This window comes from Pogoniulus pusillus, chromosome 21, assembly GCF_015220805.1.
Source record: "Pogoniulus pusillus isolate bPogPus1 chromosome 21, bPogPus1.pri, whole genome shotgun sequence".
NCBI lineage: Eukaryota > Metazoa > Chordata > Aves > Piciformes > Lybiidae > Pogoniulus > Pogoniulus pusillus.
In genome coordinates, this window is record NC_087284.1 from 23,099,952 (window position 1) to 23,113,708 (window position 13,757).

The 13,757-nt window shown below is 59.7% G+C and overlaps 1 protein-coding gene across 6 annotated transcripts in view; it reads left to right on the forward strand.

Moving 5' to 3' along the window:
- Nucleotides 1-12,552, forward strand: part of NFATC1 (nuclear factor of activated T cells 1) — a 60,736-nt gene extending 48,184 nt beyond the window's left edge. For 5 of the 6 annotated variants that reach the window (XM_064161248.1, XM_064161250.1, XM_064161249.1 and 2 more), the window contains one exon: nt 11,413-12,552. In XM_064161248.1, coding sequence (XP_064017318.1) covers nt 11,413-11,462 — 50 coding nt within the window. In that variant the 3' untranslated portion in view covers nt 11,463-12,552. The remainder of the gene's footprint in view (nt 1-11,412) is intronic. The other variant, XM_064161253.1, reaches the window with a different exon arrangement.
- The last annotated feature ends 1,205 nt before the right edge of the window (nt 12,553-13,757 follow it).

Genomic DNA, 13,757 nt, shown 5'->3' on the forward strand with positions numbered 1-13,757 from the left:
AGCCCCGCTGCAGGGCTCAGGCCCTGCCACGCTTGCTTAGGGTGCCCCAGCCTGGGGGCAGCACTGCCACTCTCTGGTATTCCCCCAGCACCAATGCTGGGGCCCTGGGGGCCTGCCCCAGGAGAGCTCAGATGAGGGTGGCAGTGGTCTCTGGGCTTGCAAACCAGGCACTGAGAGGGCCTCCAAGAGGGCAGAGGTGCTTCACAGCCAGGGTGGGGAGGCTGCAGCTGCTGCCCCCCCCAGGAAGCTTCTTCTGCCCCCCAGGGAGGTTCTCCTGGCCCCAGGCAGCAGTTTGCAGGGCCAGGCCCTGCCCTTGTGCAGCACTTAGCCAAGAGTGATGTGGACCTCCTCAGCCAGCCCAGGGCTGGGGACTGCACCTCCCTGGGCAACCTATTGGTGGTTTCTCTGATGGTGGAACCCACCCAAACCTCTGCCACAGGACACCTGAGGGAGGAGCTGGCAGGTGCTGGTGGCACCAGACCAGGCTGGATGGAGCTTTGTGCTGGGCAAGGACCCCGAGGGGCACCGAGCACTCTGAGTTCAGGCAGGTGGCTGAACACCTTCAGACTGCCAACCAAGAGCTGCCTCAGGGGGACCCTCACCCTGGGCACAACAGAGGTGTCCTGCAAGGAGTCTGCCTCCCAGCAGGGACAGGACACCCAGGTGGGGCACTGCTGCTGCAAAGGCTCCCCCAGGGTCTCCCAGGGCTCCTCCAGGGTCTTGAGGGTCTCTTCCAGCCAGAGATATTCTGCGATGGACGCCTCAGAGTGGCAGAGCTCAGCTTGGTTATCCCTCAGAGCACACTGGAGCAAGGCAGTACAGCAGTGGGCACTGGCAGCACAGAGGGCCAAGGGCAGCCTGGGTTGCAGGCAGAGCAGCATGGGCAGAGCTAGAGAGGGGACCCTGCCCCTCTGCTCTGCCCTGGGCACAGGCTGAGGGAGCTGGGGGTGGGCAGCATGGGGAGGAGAAGGCTGCAGGCAGAGCTCAGAGCTGCTGCCAGGGCCTGCAGGGCTCCTGCAGGAAGGCTGCAGAGGGACTGTGCCCAAAGGGCTGCAGGGACAGGCCCAGGGCAGTGGTTTGGGCCGAGAGCAGAGCAGGCTGAGAGTGGCTGTGAGGAAGAAGCTGTGCAGCAGGAGGCTGCTGGAACCCTGCAGCAGGTGGCCCAGGGAGGTGTTTGAGGCCCCATGGCTGGAGATGGTGAAGGTGAGGCTGGGCAGGGCTGAGAGCAGCCTGCTCTAGGGGAGGATGTCCCTGCACTGGGTGGGCTCTGGGGTTGCCCTCTAGCCCAGCCCATTCCAGTCAAGAGAGGAGTTGAAATCTGGGGAATGGGCTCCACAGGGCTGCTGTCAGCAACCCAACCCTGCAGAGCAGAGGCTGTGGGAGCTGCTCTACAGCAAACCTGGGCTGCAGAGCCAGGAGAAGAGGGGGGTAAAGATCTGACTCTTGGGGTGCAGAGAGGAGGAATTGAGGCTTTATACCCAAATACCTTCAGCATTGGCAGTGCTGAGTGGCACCAAATGAGCCAGGCGCTGTGGGAGGTGCCAGGGGTGCGTCGCAGCCTGCCCTGGCACCCCCTGCCCACAGCCTGCCCTGCCCCGGCAGCTGCGGGGTCTCTGCTGCCGCCTGTGCTCGGCTGGGCAGGAACTCCCTGCTGGGCTGGGTGGGCTCCTGGCGAGCCCCCGCCCGGCTGCAGCCTGGCTCCCTGCAGCTCCTCTCTATCTGCTGCGGCTGCAGATAGGGCAGGAAGCAGGCGGCGGAAGGCAGCAGCGGGCACCAGGGAGCCCAGAGGTGCCTCTGATTTACCCCAGGAGCGGCCTCTGGCAGGGCTAGGGGCAAAAACACCATCAGAAAGATTCGGAATGAAAGGGAGGGGAAGGGTGGGAGAGGCCCCAGCAGGCGGCTGTGCTGCGCTGCCCGTGCCAGCGAGCCTCCCTCAGGAGATGCTGTGCCAAGCAGCTCTCGACTGGCAGAAAGGGCAGCCCCGGTGGCCTCTGCCAGCCCAGAGAACCCCTCTCACCTGCCCAGGGATGGGCATTTCTGAAGCTCACCTCTTTCTGATGCTCTCCTCTCTCATGCCCAGTGGGCACCTGCAGCAGCTCGGCTCACCCAGCAGGGCACAGAAAGGCTTTGAGCAGCACTTGGCATAGGGCAGCAGCCAGAGGCAGTGGACAAAAGTCTCCAGAGCAAGAAATTTGTACTGCTGCTGTTTTCATTCTTTATCTGAGTCTTCTCAGGGCTGGGGGGGTCACGGGGGCTGTTTGCACTGCCCTGAGCATTGGTTCTGTTACTCTTTGGGGCTCTCTTTTGCTGCTCTTTTGCCATTGCTTCCTTATCTTCAAAGCTCCTCTGGTTCCTCCTAACTCTTCTTCCTGCTGCCACTCTGCTGATGAGTCACAGAGTCAAGCAGAGACCTCCAGGCTCCTCCAGCCCAACCTATCACCCAGCCCTGCCCAACCAACCAGACCATGGCACAAAGTGCCTCCTCTGCAGCTTCTCTCTGCCAGCACCCCCAGCTCCCTCTCTGCCTGGCTGCTCTCAGCCACTCTGGCCCCAGCCTGCAGTGCTGCTTGGGGTTGCTGTGGCCAAAGTGCAGAACCTGCCCTTGGCCTTGTTCAGTCTCATCCCATTGGCCTCTGCCCACCAATGCAGCCTGGCCAAGTCCCTCTGCAGGGCTCTGCTACCCTCCAACAGCTCCACAGCTGCTCCTAGCTTGGTGCCAGCTGCAAACTCACTGCTGCTGCACTCAGTCCCCTGGCCCAGATCATTGCTAAAGATATTCAGCTCTAGAGCTCAGGCAGGCTCCAGCTTCCCCTCCCCAGCAGCTCCAATCTCAGCCCAGCCATTTCTCAGCCCCTTTTTGGGAGTCCCCAGCTGCAGGGGTGAGCAGGGATCAGCCTCCCTCTCCGCCTCCCTCTCTGCCTCCCTCCCTGACAGCCTCCCTCACTGCCACTTTTGCCTCTCCCCCCCTGCCCCCAGCAGCTGCTGCCAGCCAGCTGCAGCCTCCCATGCGCGGCTCAGACAGGAGGCCCCAGGGCGGGCAGCTGAAGGCACCGCAGCAGAGGCGACGCAGGCCCCAGGCACAGCACTGAAAGCCCAGCCCCGAGTCGTGCTCCAGCTGTGAGCTGTGTTCTCTGGGACCCCCAAGCCCCCACAGCAAAGTGATTTCCTCCTGGCAGCTGCCTGGGGCACAAAGAGCTAAAGCAGAGCGACGCAGGGTGAGGCCGCGGCAGGTGGCAGCGGAGTCTGCCCAGCACCTGCACAGGTTTGCTCTGTGTCTTGGCCAGGGGAAAAGAAAGAAATAAGAGGGGGAAAGGAAGCAATTTTGGGGCATTTGTTTGGTGAGTTGGTAAGAAAAGAGGATCTGCAGCTGGCAGGAAGGTGTAGGTTAGGAGGGAGAGCATCCAAGAGGGCTCAGGTCCAGCCTTCAGAGCCACAGCTGGGGGCAGGGAACTTGCTGGATCCTGCTCACCTGCCCAGGGGCAACCCCTGCTGGGCTGCAGCCAGGGGAGTGAGGGCAGGAGAGGGCATTGTGCCCCTTGGCTCTGCTCTGCTCAGCCCTCACCTCCAAGCCTGCTGTCCCCAGCAGCAGCAGGAGGGCACAGAGCTGCTGCAGAGAGAGACCAGAATAGGCCACAGAGATGCTGGCAGGGCTGGAGCAGCTCTGCTGTGGGCACAGGCTGAGGGAGCTGGGGGGGTGCAGCCTGCAGAGGAGAAGGCTCCAGGGGCACCTCAGAGCTGCTGCCAGGGCCTGAAGGGCTCCTGCAGGAAGGCTGCAGAGGGACTTGTGCTGAGGGGCTCTGAGCCAGGCCAAGGGCAATGGTTTGGAGCTGAGGCAGAGCAGGCTGAGAGTGGAGCTGAGGCAGAAGCTGTGCAGGGTGAGGCTGCTGAGAGCCTGGCACAGGCTGCCCAGGGAGGCTGTGGCTGCCTCCTGCCTGGGTGTTGTAGGTCTTGAGCAGCTGAGCCTAGCTTGGCAGGTCCCTGGGCATGGTGGGGAGGCTGGAGCAGATGTCTGAAGTCCCTCCCAGCTTGAGCCAGTCTGTGGTTCTGTTCAGTCTGTCTCCTGGGCTAGAGGATTCCACTTGGCTTAGCCACTGGAGGCCAAACTGAATTCCTTAGCCAACTGTCTCCAGCCATGTTGTCCTCAAGAGCCAAAGGGATGATCTTGGCACAGGCTGCCCAGGGAGGCTGTGGCTGCCTCCTACCTGGGGGTGTTCAGGGCCAGGCTGGATGAGCCCTTGAGCAGATGAATCTTGCTGAGAGGTCCCTGCCTGTTGCAGGAGGTTGGGGCAGATGGTCCCAGAGGTGCCCTCCAGACTGGGCTGTGCCATGCTTCTGCCCTCTCCCTGCTGGGTTTGCTTTCTGTAGCCACCTTTTCCTCCTGCTGTTTTCATCCTGCTCTGCCCAGCACACACAGAGGTTTCCATCCCATCCACTGCCAGGTTTCCACTCTTCCTAACGACTTCCTCTCCCAGCCTGTGGAATGCAGGAATGGCTTCGATGTGCGGGAGCTGCTGCAGATAAAGGCTGCTCTGATGTCAGCTGGGCAGCACGGTGCTGCTGGAACAAACAACCCGCAGCTGCCGCAGCCCAGCCCCCCTCACACTCCAACCTGCTGCTCTCCACTGGAATGTCCTCCGTGTCCCCAGGTCCCCAGCCTGGAGAGCCTTCTTGTGTCCCCAGGTCCCCAGCCTGGAGAGCCTTCTTGTGTCCCCAGGTCCCCAGCCTGCAGAGCCTTCTTGTGTCCCCAGGTCCCCAGCCTGCAGAGCCTTCTTGTGTCCCCAGGTCACAGCCTGCAGAGCCTTATTGTGTCCCCAGGGACCCCAGCAGGAGCTGACCATTGCTGCTAGCTGCTCCTGCCACAGAGGTGCTTTTGGCATAGAACCACAGAATGGGCTGGGATGGAAGGGCCCTTGAAGGTAGAGAAGGGTTTGGGAGGGACCTTGGAGATCATAGAAGGGGTTGGGCTGCAAGGGATCTGCAGAAGGGTTCTGCCTCCCACTGAGCTGCTGCTGGTTGCTGTGTTGGCACTGCCCAAGGAGGCCTCCTGCAGCTCAGCTGGGGGGAGCAGGAGCAGGCGTTTGGCCACGTCTGCAGCCCCCTGGCAGGGGCACCGCTGAACCAGGAGTGTCCTGCCAGAACTCTGAGCCAAGAGGCTCACTGCAGGCAGCTGCAGCAGCCCTGGGCTCCAGCAGCTGCCCAGACGTGGTGGTCTCCACAGCTCTGTGCCCTGCTCCACAGAGCACCCAGTGGCAGCCAGCTGGTGGCTTCCCCCCCGGCCCAGCTGCAGTGCAGCTCCATGCCACCAGCACCGGGAGCAAACCTTCCCAGCCCAGCTGGGTGGAGCTGTGTCAGGACAGCCTGCTCCTGGGGCAGTCAGTGTGGTGCAGAACCAGCACTGGGGTGTCCTCACCCACCTGCCAGTGCTCTGTGGTGAGCACAGGGTGAGGCACTGGCACAGGCTGCCATGGGGGGCTGGGATGCCCTCTCCCTGGAGGTGCTCGAGGCCAGACTGGATGAGGCCTTGAGCAAGCTGTGCTCGTGGGAGGTGGTCTGGATCTGCCTGATCTTGAAGGTCCCTTCCAACCCATTGCATACGTCCTGCTTGGAGCTGCAGCATCCCTGTGCCTGCAGCAGGGCAGTGCCCAATCGTTGGTGTCCTGCCAGCTAGGTGCGCCTCTGGTGCTGGGCTCAGAGCTCTGCTGTGTGTCCCCCCCTGCCATTCACTGCCCCTGAGCTTCAGCACCTGCCTGCACTCAAGCTGGGTTTGGGCCCTGCTCTTCTCTAGGAGCCACCAGCCCTGCAGGAGCTCAGGGGACATGTGGCCATGGCCCTTGGCACAGGGGTCGAGGCCATGGGGGTGCTGGGTGCTGGCTGGGCTCTGGGGGGTCTGGGAGAGCTTCTCCAGCCCACCCACCCAGCTCTGAGTGCAGGAGAGAGTCCCTCCAGGAGCAGCTCTGCCAGAGGAGCTTTCCTGGCTGGTTCCAGGAGCTCAGCCCAGTGCTGGTGCCTGCAGCGCTCAGGAGGAGTGAGCAGTGCTGCAGCCGGGGGGGCTCTCCTCGCCTGGGGGGGCTGGTGGCAGCAGCTGAAGCTCTTTCCTGGCTCAGCTTTGTCTGTATTTGGCCATTTTTCTCTTCTGAGCAAAATCAGGCCCAGGAGTTGGGGAGAACATTTCCCCCCACCCCTGCCTCTGTTCCCAGTTCCTCTGCAGCCTGGGCTCAGCCACAGAACCACCAACTAGGTCTGGAGAAGCCCTCTGACACCACCCAGGCCAGCCCTCACCCAGCACCACCGTGGCCACCAAACCCTGGCTCCAGCTGCCATGGCCACAGGTTTCTTGAGCTCCTGCAGGGCTGGAGGCCAGCAGCTCCCTGGGCAGGCTGCCCTGGCATGGCAGCTGAAGCAAAGGGCCTGCCAGAGCACAGGGGAACCAATGTCCACACTGGTCCCCCTGGCTGCTGGGAAAGCCAAGGGCAGTGACTGTGGACAGCAGAGGGAAGGGCACCCTAGGAGGAGGCATCCCCATGGGTGGCACGGTGCTGGTGCCACCCTCAGAGGCTCACCCCAGAGTTAGGTTTCCTTGGGCTGCTGAGGAGCTGAAGAGTGGCAGCATGGCCAGAGCTGAGGGTTGGGCACAAGGAGAAACTGCTTGGCTGCAGGAATGTTCAGGGAATGGCCCAGGCTGCTCAGGGAGCTGCTGGAATCCTCATCCCTGGAGGTGCTCCAGAAACCTGTGGCCATGGCACCTGGGTTTGGTGTCAGGAGGAAGTTCTGCACAGAGTGATTGGCACTGGAATGGGCTGCCCAGGGGGGATGGAGTGGCCATGGCTGGAGGTGTTGAAGCCAAGCCTGGCTGGGGCACTCAGTGCCATGGTCTGGTTGGTTGGGCAGGGCTGGGTGCTAGGTTGGGCTGGAGGAGCTTGGAGCTCTCTCGTAACCTGGCTGATTCCGTGATGGGCATGGTGGGGCTGGGCTGGTGTCTGGCCTGGGTGATCAGAGGGCACCTGAGCAGTTCCATGGTTCTGTGGTGCTGGCTTCCAGTGGCAGGGGTTTGGAAGGGGCCTCTGAAGAGAAGATTGCCCCCAGCCCGAGCAGGGGCAGCTGGAGCAGAGCAGTCTTCCAGCCCCCATCAGCCTCTTGGGTTCACATCTTGGGAGGCTGAGGCCCCCCAGGCTGTCAGCTCCCCTGCTGTGCAGTCCCCCAGGCCCTGCCCGCTGCCCCTGTGGCACCAAGAGAGCGGTGTCTGAGCTGGCAGGGGAGCAGCAGGGCCACGCTGCTGTGCCTGCTGCCGGCCAGCAGAGATCTGCAGCAGCTGCAAGGGCTGCCAGACATGTGCCAAATGCCCCACAGCCAAGTGTGGAGCCCCCCAGCACTGCTGCTCCTGCTGCAGGCAGGAGCCCTGGTGTGGGCAGGCAGGTGCCCACCCGAGCCCTGGCATGGGGAGCTGCTGCTGGTGGGCAGGAGCTCCCACTGCCAGGGCACTGCAGAGCAGAAGGCAAACAGGAGGAGCACACAGAAGGGCCAAGCAGAGCCAGACCCCTCCTGTGCCGCGCCGAGCCTGGTGCCAGCTCACCACATCCTGCTGCACAGCAGGAAGGGTTCCCCTTTCAGGGGCCTGGCTGGCAGCAGGCTCTGTGCCCGCCGCAGCCCTCAGCTCGCACTGCTCCCACAGCTGCCCCTGGGGAATGCCCGACAGGAACCAGTGGGTGGTACCAGTGGGAGCCGCGGGGAAGGCTCCCGGGGCCAGCACAAAGCAGAGCTGGTGGCAGAGCTGCTGCAGAGCTCTGATCTCATCTGCTAGGGACCAGCCTGCTGCTCCGAGGGAAGCCTTCTGCTACCCTGGGCGCTGAGCGCTCACCCACAGCATGGGCTGGGCTGGGAGAGACCTTCAGGATCAGAGGCTGCAGCAGCTCTGCTGTGAGCACAGCCTGAAAGAGTTGGGGCTGTGCAGGCTGCAGCAGAGGAGGCTCCCAGGGCACCTTCTGGTGGCCTTGCAGGGTCTGCAGGGGGCTCCAAGAGAGCTGGGGAGGGACTGTGGAGGCTGTGAGGGAGTGTCAGGAGTGGGGGGAATGGAGCAGAGCTGGAGGTGAGGAGAGTGAGAGTGGAGGTGAGGAGGAAGTTGTTGAGCAGGAGAGTGGTGAGAGGCTGGCAGGGGTTGCCCAGGGAGGTGGTTGAGGCCCCATGGCTGGAGGTGTTTGAGGCCAGGCTGGCTGAGGCTGTGTGCAGCCTGCTCTAGGGTAGGGTGTCCCTGGGCATGGCAGGGGGTTGGCACTGGCTGCTCCTTGTGCTCCCTTCCAGCCCTGACTGATTCTATGGTTCAGTGCTGTGGTTCTGGCTGCTTCTCAGGGCTGAGGAGCTGTCCCCACGCAAGATGCCACCTGCTGGAGCTGGCTGTGGGAAGCCTTCTGCTCAGCCTGCCCCCACAGGTGTCCCTTCACGTGGGCTTGCTGCCCTCCTGCCACCGCTGCCACCCACCAGAAGGTTTTCTTCCCAGCCCCAGGTGCCCTGCTGGGAAAGTCCACTCTGGGCACACTTCCCCTTTCCACTGCCACGTTCAGTGCTCCATGGGCACTGGACCTCTGCCAGCCTGGGCCGTCACGGGCAAGAGATGTCCACGGTGCTCCTGGGCCCAGTCTGGCTGCGAGCTCTGGTGGCAGTGGCTGCTCCTGGGCTGAGGTTGGGCTCCTGAGGCCGCTGTGCTGTTGTCCAGCTGAGCAGGGTTTGTGGCATGAGGACACCAGGCCTGGCTGCCCCTTGCTGTGGCAGCAGGAGTGCTCCTGGCTGGGTTTGGCTGTGTGCGGGGCAGGCTCTGCCACCGGGCAGGGCTTGCTGCTCCCTTGGCTCCTGCGGCATTAGAGGTGGGCTCCAAGGGGGTCTGGTTTGAAGCTGAGGGAGAGCAGGCTTAGACTGGGCCTTTGGAGCAGGTTCTTCAATACAAGGATGGTGAGACTCTGAAATAGGTTGCCCAGAGACGCTGGGGATGCCTGCTCCCTGGGGTGTTCAAGGCCTTGAGCAGCCCAGTCTAGCTGTGAGGCATCCCTGGCCATGGCGTGGAGGTTGGAGGCTGAGATGCACTCCCCACAGCCTGGAGCTGCTCAAGGCCGCCTTGGTGGGGCCCTGGGCAGCCCCTCCAGTCACAGCAGGGGGCTGGAGCTGGACCACCTGCAGTGAAGGTGATGTTCTCTGAGCCCGCGGCCGCTGCTGCTGGTGGCTGCCATGGCGTGGTGTGCGCAGAGCGGAGCCTGAGGCTCCGAGGCGCCCGCTGCTGGCAGCGCTCCAGGGTACCAGTGCCCGCTGCTGGCAGCGCTCTGGGGGTACCAGTGCCCGCTGCTGGCAGCGCTCTGGGGGTACCAGTGCCCGCTGCTGGCAGCGCTCCAGGGTACCAGTGCCCGCTGCTGGCAGCGCTCTGGGGGTACCAGTGCCCGCTGCTGGCAGCGCTCCAGGGTACCAGTGCCCGCTGCTGGCAGCGCTCTGGGGGTACCAGTGCCCGCTGCTGGCAGTGCTCCGGGAGGCCAGCGCCTGCAGCACAGCTGCTGAGGGCTTCGTGTGCTGCTAGGTGGCCAGAGAGAGTGGTCTGCAGGCAGAGGCCAAGCACTGAGCACCCAGCCCACCATAGAACCAACCCAGAAATCCTGCCCAGCCCTGCCCAGCCCAACCCATCGCATCAGGAATTGGTGTCAGACAGGCTTGGCCTTTTCCAGTCACCACCTGCAGTTATTTGCAGGGCTGTGAGGAGCAGCCCAGGAGGACAGGAAGGGGCAGGCTTCTCCCTGGTGCTTCCATGACGTGGGCATGTCCCAGACGTTCCAAGGAGCACCCAACAGCTCTGAGAGTCCACTGGTGGTGGTTTGTCTTCCTTCTACTTGCTCAGGTGGGCGCCCGGCAGCAGGGCATAGGGTGGAGGTGGCAGGGAGTGAGGTGAAGATGGCAGGGGACGGGGTGGAGGTGGCAGGGGATGGGGTGGAGGTGGCAGGGGGTGGGGTGGAGATGGCAGGGGGTGGGGTGGAGGTGGCAGGGGGTTGGGGTGTTGTGCAGGCTGCAGATGGCCTTTGCCAAGTGCAGTCATTTCCTGCCCATCTGCCAGAGCTCTCTGCTGATAAAGGGCCAGGGCTGGAGTGTGGGAAAGCTGGAGCAGGATGGGCTGCAGGGGAGGGAACGCAGAGGGGGAGAAGGAGGCTGCTGAAGAGGGCAAGCAGGACGTTGACAGTGGAGGTGGCAGGCCTTGGATCTTCTGTCCTCTGCCAGGGCTTGGGGCTTGCTTTCTCCTGCCATCGGGAGGAGGTTGAGAGCAGCCCTGATCAGTATCTGCAAACACCCTGAGGGTGGGTGTCAAGAGGAGGGGGCCAGGCTCTGCTCAGCGGTGTCCTGTGGGGGACACAAACTGGAGCCCAGGAGCTGCCACCCCAGCATGAGGAGAAACTTCTGTGGTGTGAGGGTGCTGGAGCCTGGAGCAGGCTGCCCAGAGAGGCTGTGGAGTCTCCTGCTCTGGAGAGCTTCCGTCCCCACCTGGATGTGTTCTGTGTGCCCTGCCCTGGGTGCCCCTACTCTGGCAGGGGCTTGGGTCTCATGATGCCCAGAGGTCCCCTCCAGCCCCTCCATTCTGTGGTTGATCTGTGTGGGTGGCAGCAGAGACTGGATGGGCACATGGCAGGAGGTGCTCCTGGCTGTTGCCAGCTCCAGGGAACAGGCAGGGGTGCAGGGGCTCCTGCTTCTAGCAGCCCACTGTGGGGGAAGGGCAGATCCCAGCATGGAAAGGATCAGATCCCCCCATGGAAGGGATCAGATCTCAGCAATGGGAAGGGCAGATCCCAGCATGCAGAAGCTGTGTTCTGTGAAGCCACTGGGGCTGGGCACTGCCAGATCTTGCTGCCCTGCGCAGCTGGCATGGCCACCTGTGCCAGGGTGGGTTCCTCTTGGGCCTCCTGTGCTCCTCTTGGCTGTGATGCCCAGGACAGCTCTGGAGCGGGCACAGTGTCCTCTGCAGCCCCCAGCAATGGGAGGTGTTGGATGCCAGCAGGGCTATGCTGCAGCCGTGCCGCATTGCTCCCCGTGGTGTGTGGCACCTCGGTCAGTGCCCTGCTGCCCTTCTGCTGGTGCCGCAGGCTCGGAGCAGAGCCCAGGAGCAGGGACAGGGCATGGGGCTGTGTGCTGAGGAGAGGCTCCCGCAGCAGGGTGGCACTGACCGAGCTCTTTTCTTCTCTTCTTCTCCTCTTCTCCTCTTCTTCTCTTCTTCTCTTCTTCTCTTCTTCTCTTCTTCTCTTCTTCTCTTCTTCTCTTCTTCTCTTCTTCTCTTCTTCTCTTCTTCTCTTCTTCTCTTCTTCTCTTCTTCTCTTCTTCTCTTCTTCTCTTCTTCTCTTCTTCTCTTCCTCCTCGTCTCCTCTTCTCCTCTTCTCCTTTTCTTTTGTCTCGTTGCAGTAAATGAAATTATAAGGAACGACCTCTCCAGCACCAATGCCCACTCATAGCTGGCAACCCCGGGCCTGGCACCAGACCCACAAACACCTCTGGCCTGGCTGGCCAGCAGAAGATACCCTGAGTCAACTGCAGACGTTGCCTGGCACCGCTGTGCCCTTCACCTCCCCCCACCCCAGGAACTGAAGACTGGCCTCTTGCTTACCAAGAGCTCCTCGACTCACGCCTGCTGCAGAGGAGCCTCTGCGAAGGACTTCATCTCAGAGGGAGGAGAGCAGAGGGCAGGCGGCACAAAGCCTGCGCCAAGTGCTGCTTCCCAGTGCTGCTCCTCCGGGCATGGCCCTGCTGGCACATGGCCCTGGCAGTGCCCTACCCAAGCAGCTTGTGGTGTCAGGGCCTTCTCAGGCAGCTTTGAGCTTCAGAAGCGTTGGGAGGTGCAGAGACTCTGGAGCTTGGTGCCCTGGAGCCACGTGTGGAGAGGAGCCCCTGCTCCAGACAGACCCTGCATGGATTCCAGAGCTGCTGCAGCTGCCCATGCCCAGCCTGCTGCCCAACTGCTCAGTGCCTTGCAGGAGGCCTCCTGCTTGGTGTCATCATCTCAGCTTGCTTCTGCCCCTGCAGCTCCTTTCGCCCCTGCTACTGAGCCCTGGAGTCGTGAGAGCAGCGTGTGGGGGACTTTGGCAGTGTATGAAGGACCCTCCTGAGCTGGAGCCCAGCTTCAGGAGCAGAGCGCAGAGCTGGACAGCAGCACAGAGTGAAAGGCTGATGGGCAGCAAGAAGCCCTCGGGGCTGTGTCTGTGAGGAGGTAGCTTGGCCATGGAGACCTCTGCCAGGAGGGGGGCACTCACAGCTCCTCTGGGGGGTGGCCTGCTGAGGGGCACTGAGCTCAGCAGTCACTTCCCTTCCTGCATTGCAGAACCAGCAGGAAGGGCTCAGCAGCTTGCCCAGGGTGCTGGTGGCACCTCGGGCAGGGGATGCCACGTGCTGGCCTCCTGCAAGCACTTTAGCCAGGGGAGGGGATGCGGCACTGGGACCAGGAGCTGAACCCTGGGGATGTGGAGCCAGGAGGTAAACCCTGGAGATGTGGAACCAGGAGATAAAGCCCTGGAGCTATGGAACCAGGAGCTGAACCCTGGAGCTATGGAACCAGGAGATAAAGCCCTGGAGCTATGGAACCAGGAGCTGAACCCTGGAGCTATGGAGCCAGGAGCTATACCCTTGGAGATGTGGAACCAGGAGGTAAATCTCTGGGGACACAGAACCAGGAGCTCTGCCCCTAGAGATGTGGAACCAGGAGCTAAACCCTGGAGGTGTGGCTGTGTAAAATGTGCTCGAGGCTGGGCCTGGGAGCTGCTGCTGCCTGCATGGCACAGGACAGGCTCTGCCCTGCCCCGGGGTTGCCCTGCGGCGCTGCAGGGGCTGTGGGGCTGGGCGCCGGCAGCAGGCAGAGAGTGGATGAGAGCAGAGGGGAGCAGGAATGGGAGTGGAAAGAGCTCTAAATGGGAATTCCACTCGTTCAATTTCAGCTGAATTCTCTTCTTTGTTTTGCTTTCTCTTCTCATTCTTAAAGTGTTTTTAAAATAAAATGCCAATCAAAATTAAATCAGAGAAAAGTTAAATTGAAATGGAAATTAAAACTCAAAATTAAATGGAAATTAGAAATACATTTTAAAATTAAATTAAATTTAAACTTTTAAAAGGAAATAAAATATTGAAATGGAAATTAGATGTTTACATCTCATTTAAATGGAAATTAAAATATTTTAAAATTAAAAATCTAAACGTGAAATTAAATTTAAAACAAAATTGAAATTGAAGTGAAACATAAAATTTTAATGAAAACAAAAATTAAAAATTAAATTTGAAATTTAAAATAAAATTTAAACTTCAATGGGAATAAAAATTTAATTTAAAATTTAATTGAAATTAATTTTTTTTAATTATATTGAAATTAAATTTTAAAATCAAATTTAAATGGAAATTAAATTGAAATTAAAATTGAAATTAAAATTAAATTGAAATTAAAAATATAATTTAAATTGAAATTAAAATTAAAAATACATTGAAAATTAAAGTAAAATTTAAACTTAAATGGGAATAAAAATTTAATTTAAAATTACATTTAAATTAAAAATTATTTTTAAATTAAATTGAAATTAAATTTTAAAATCAAATTTAAATTGAAATTAAATTGAAAATTAAATTACAATTTAAAATTAAATTGAAATTAAAAATAGAATTTAAATGGGAATTAAAATTAAAAATACATTGAAAATTAAAATAAAATTTAAACTTAAATGGGAATAAAAAATAAACTTGAAATTAAAAATAAAATTTGAATTTAAGTG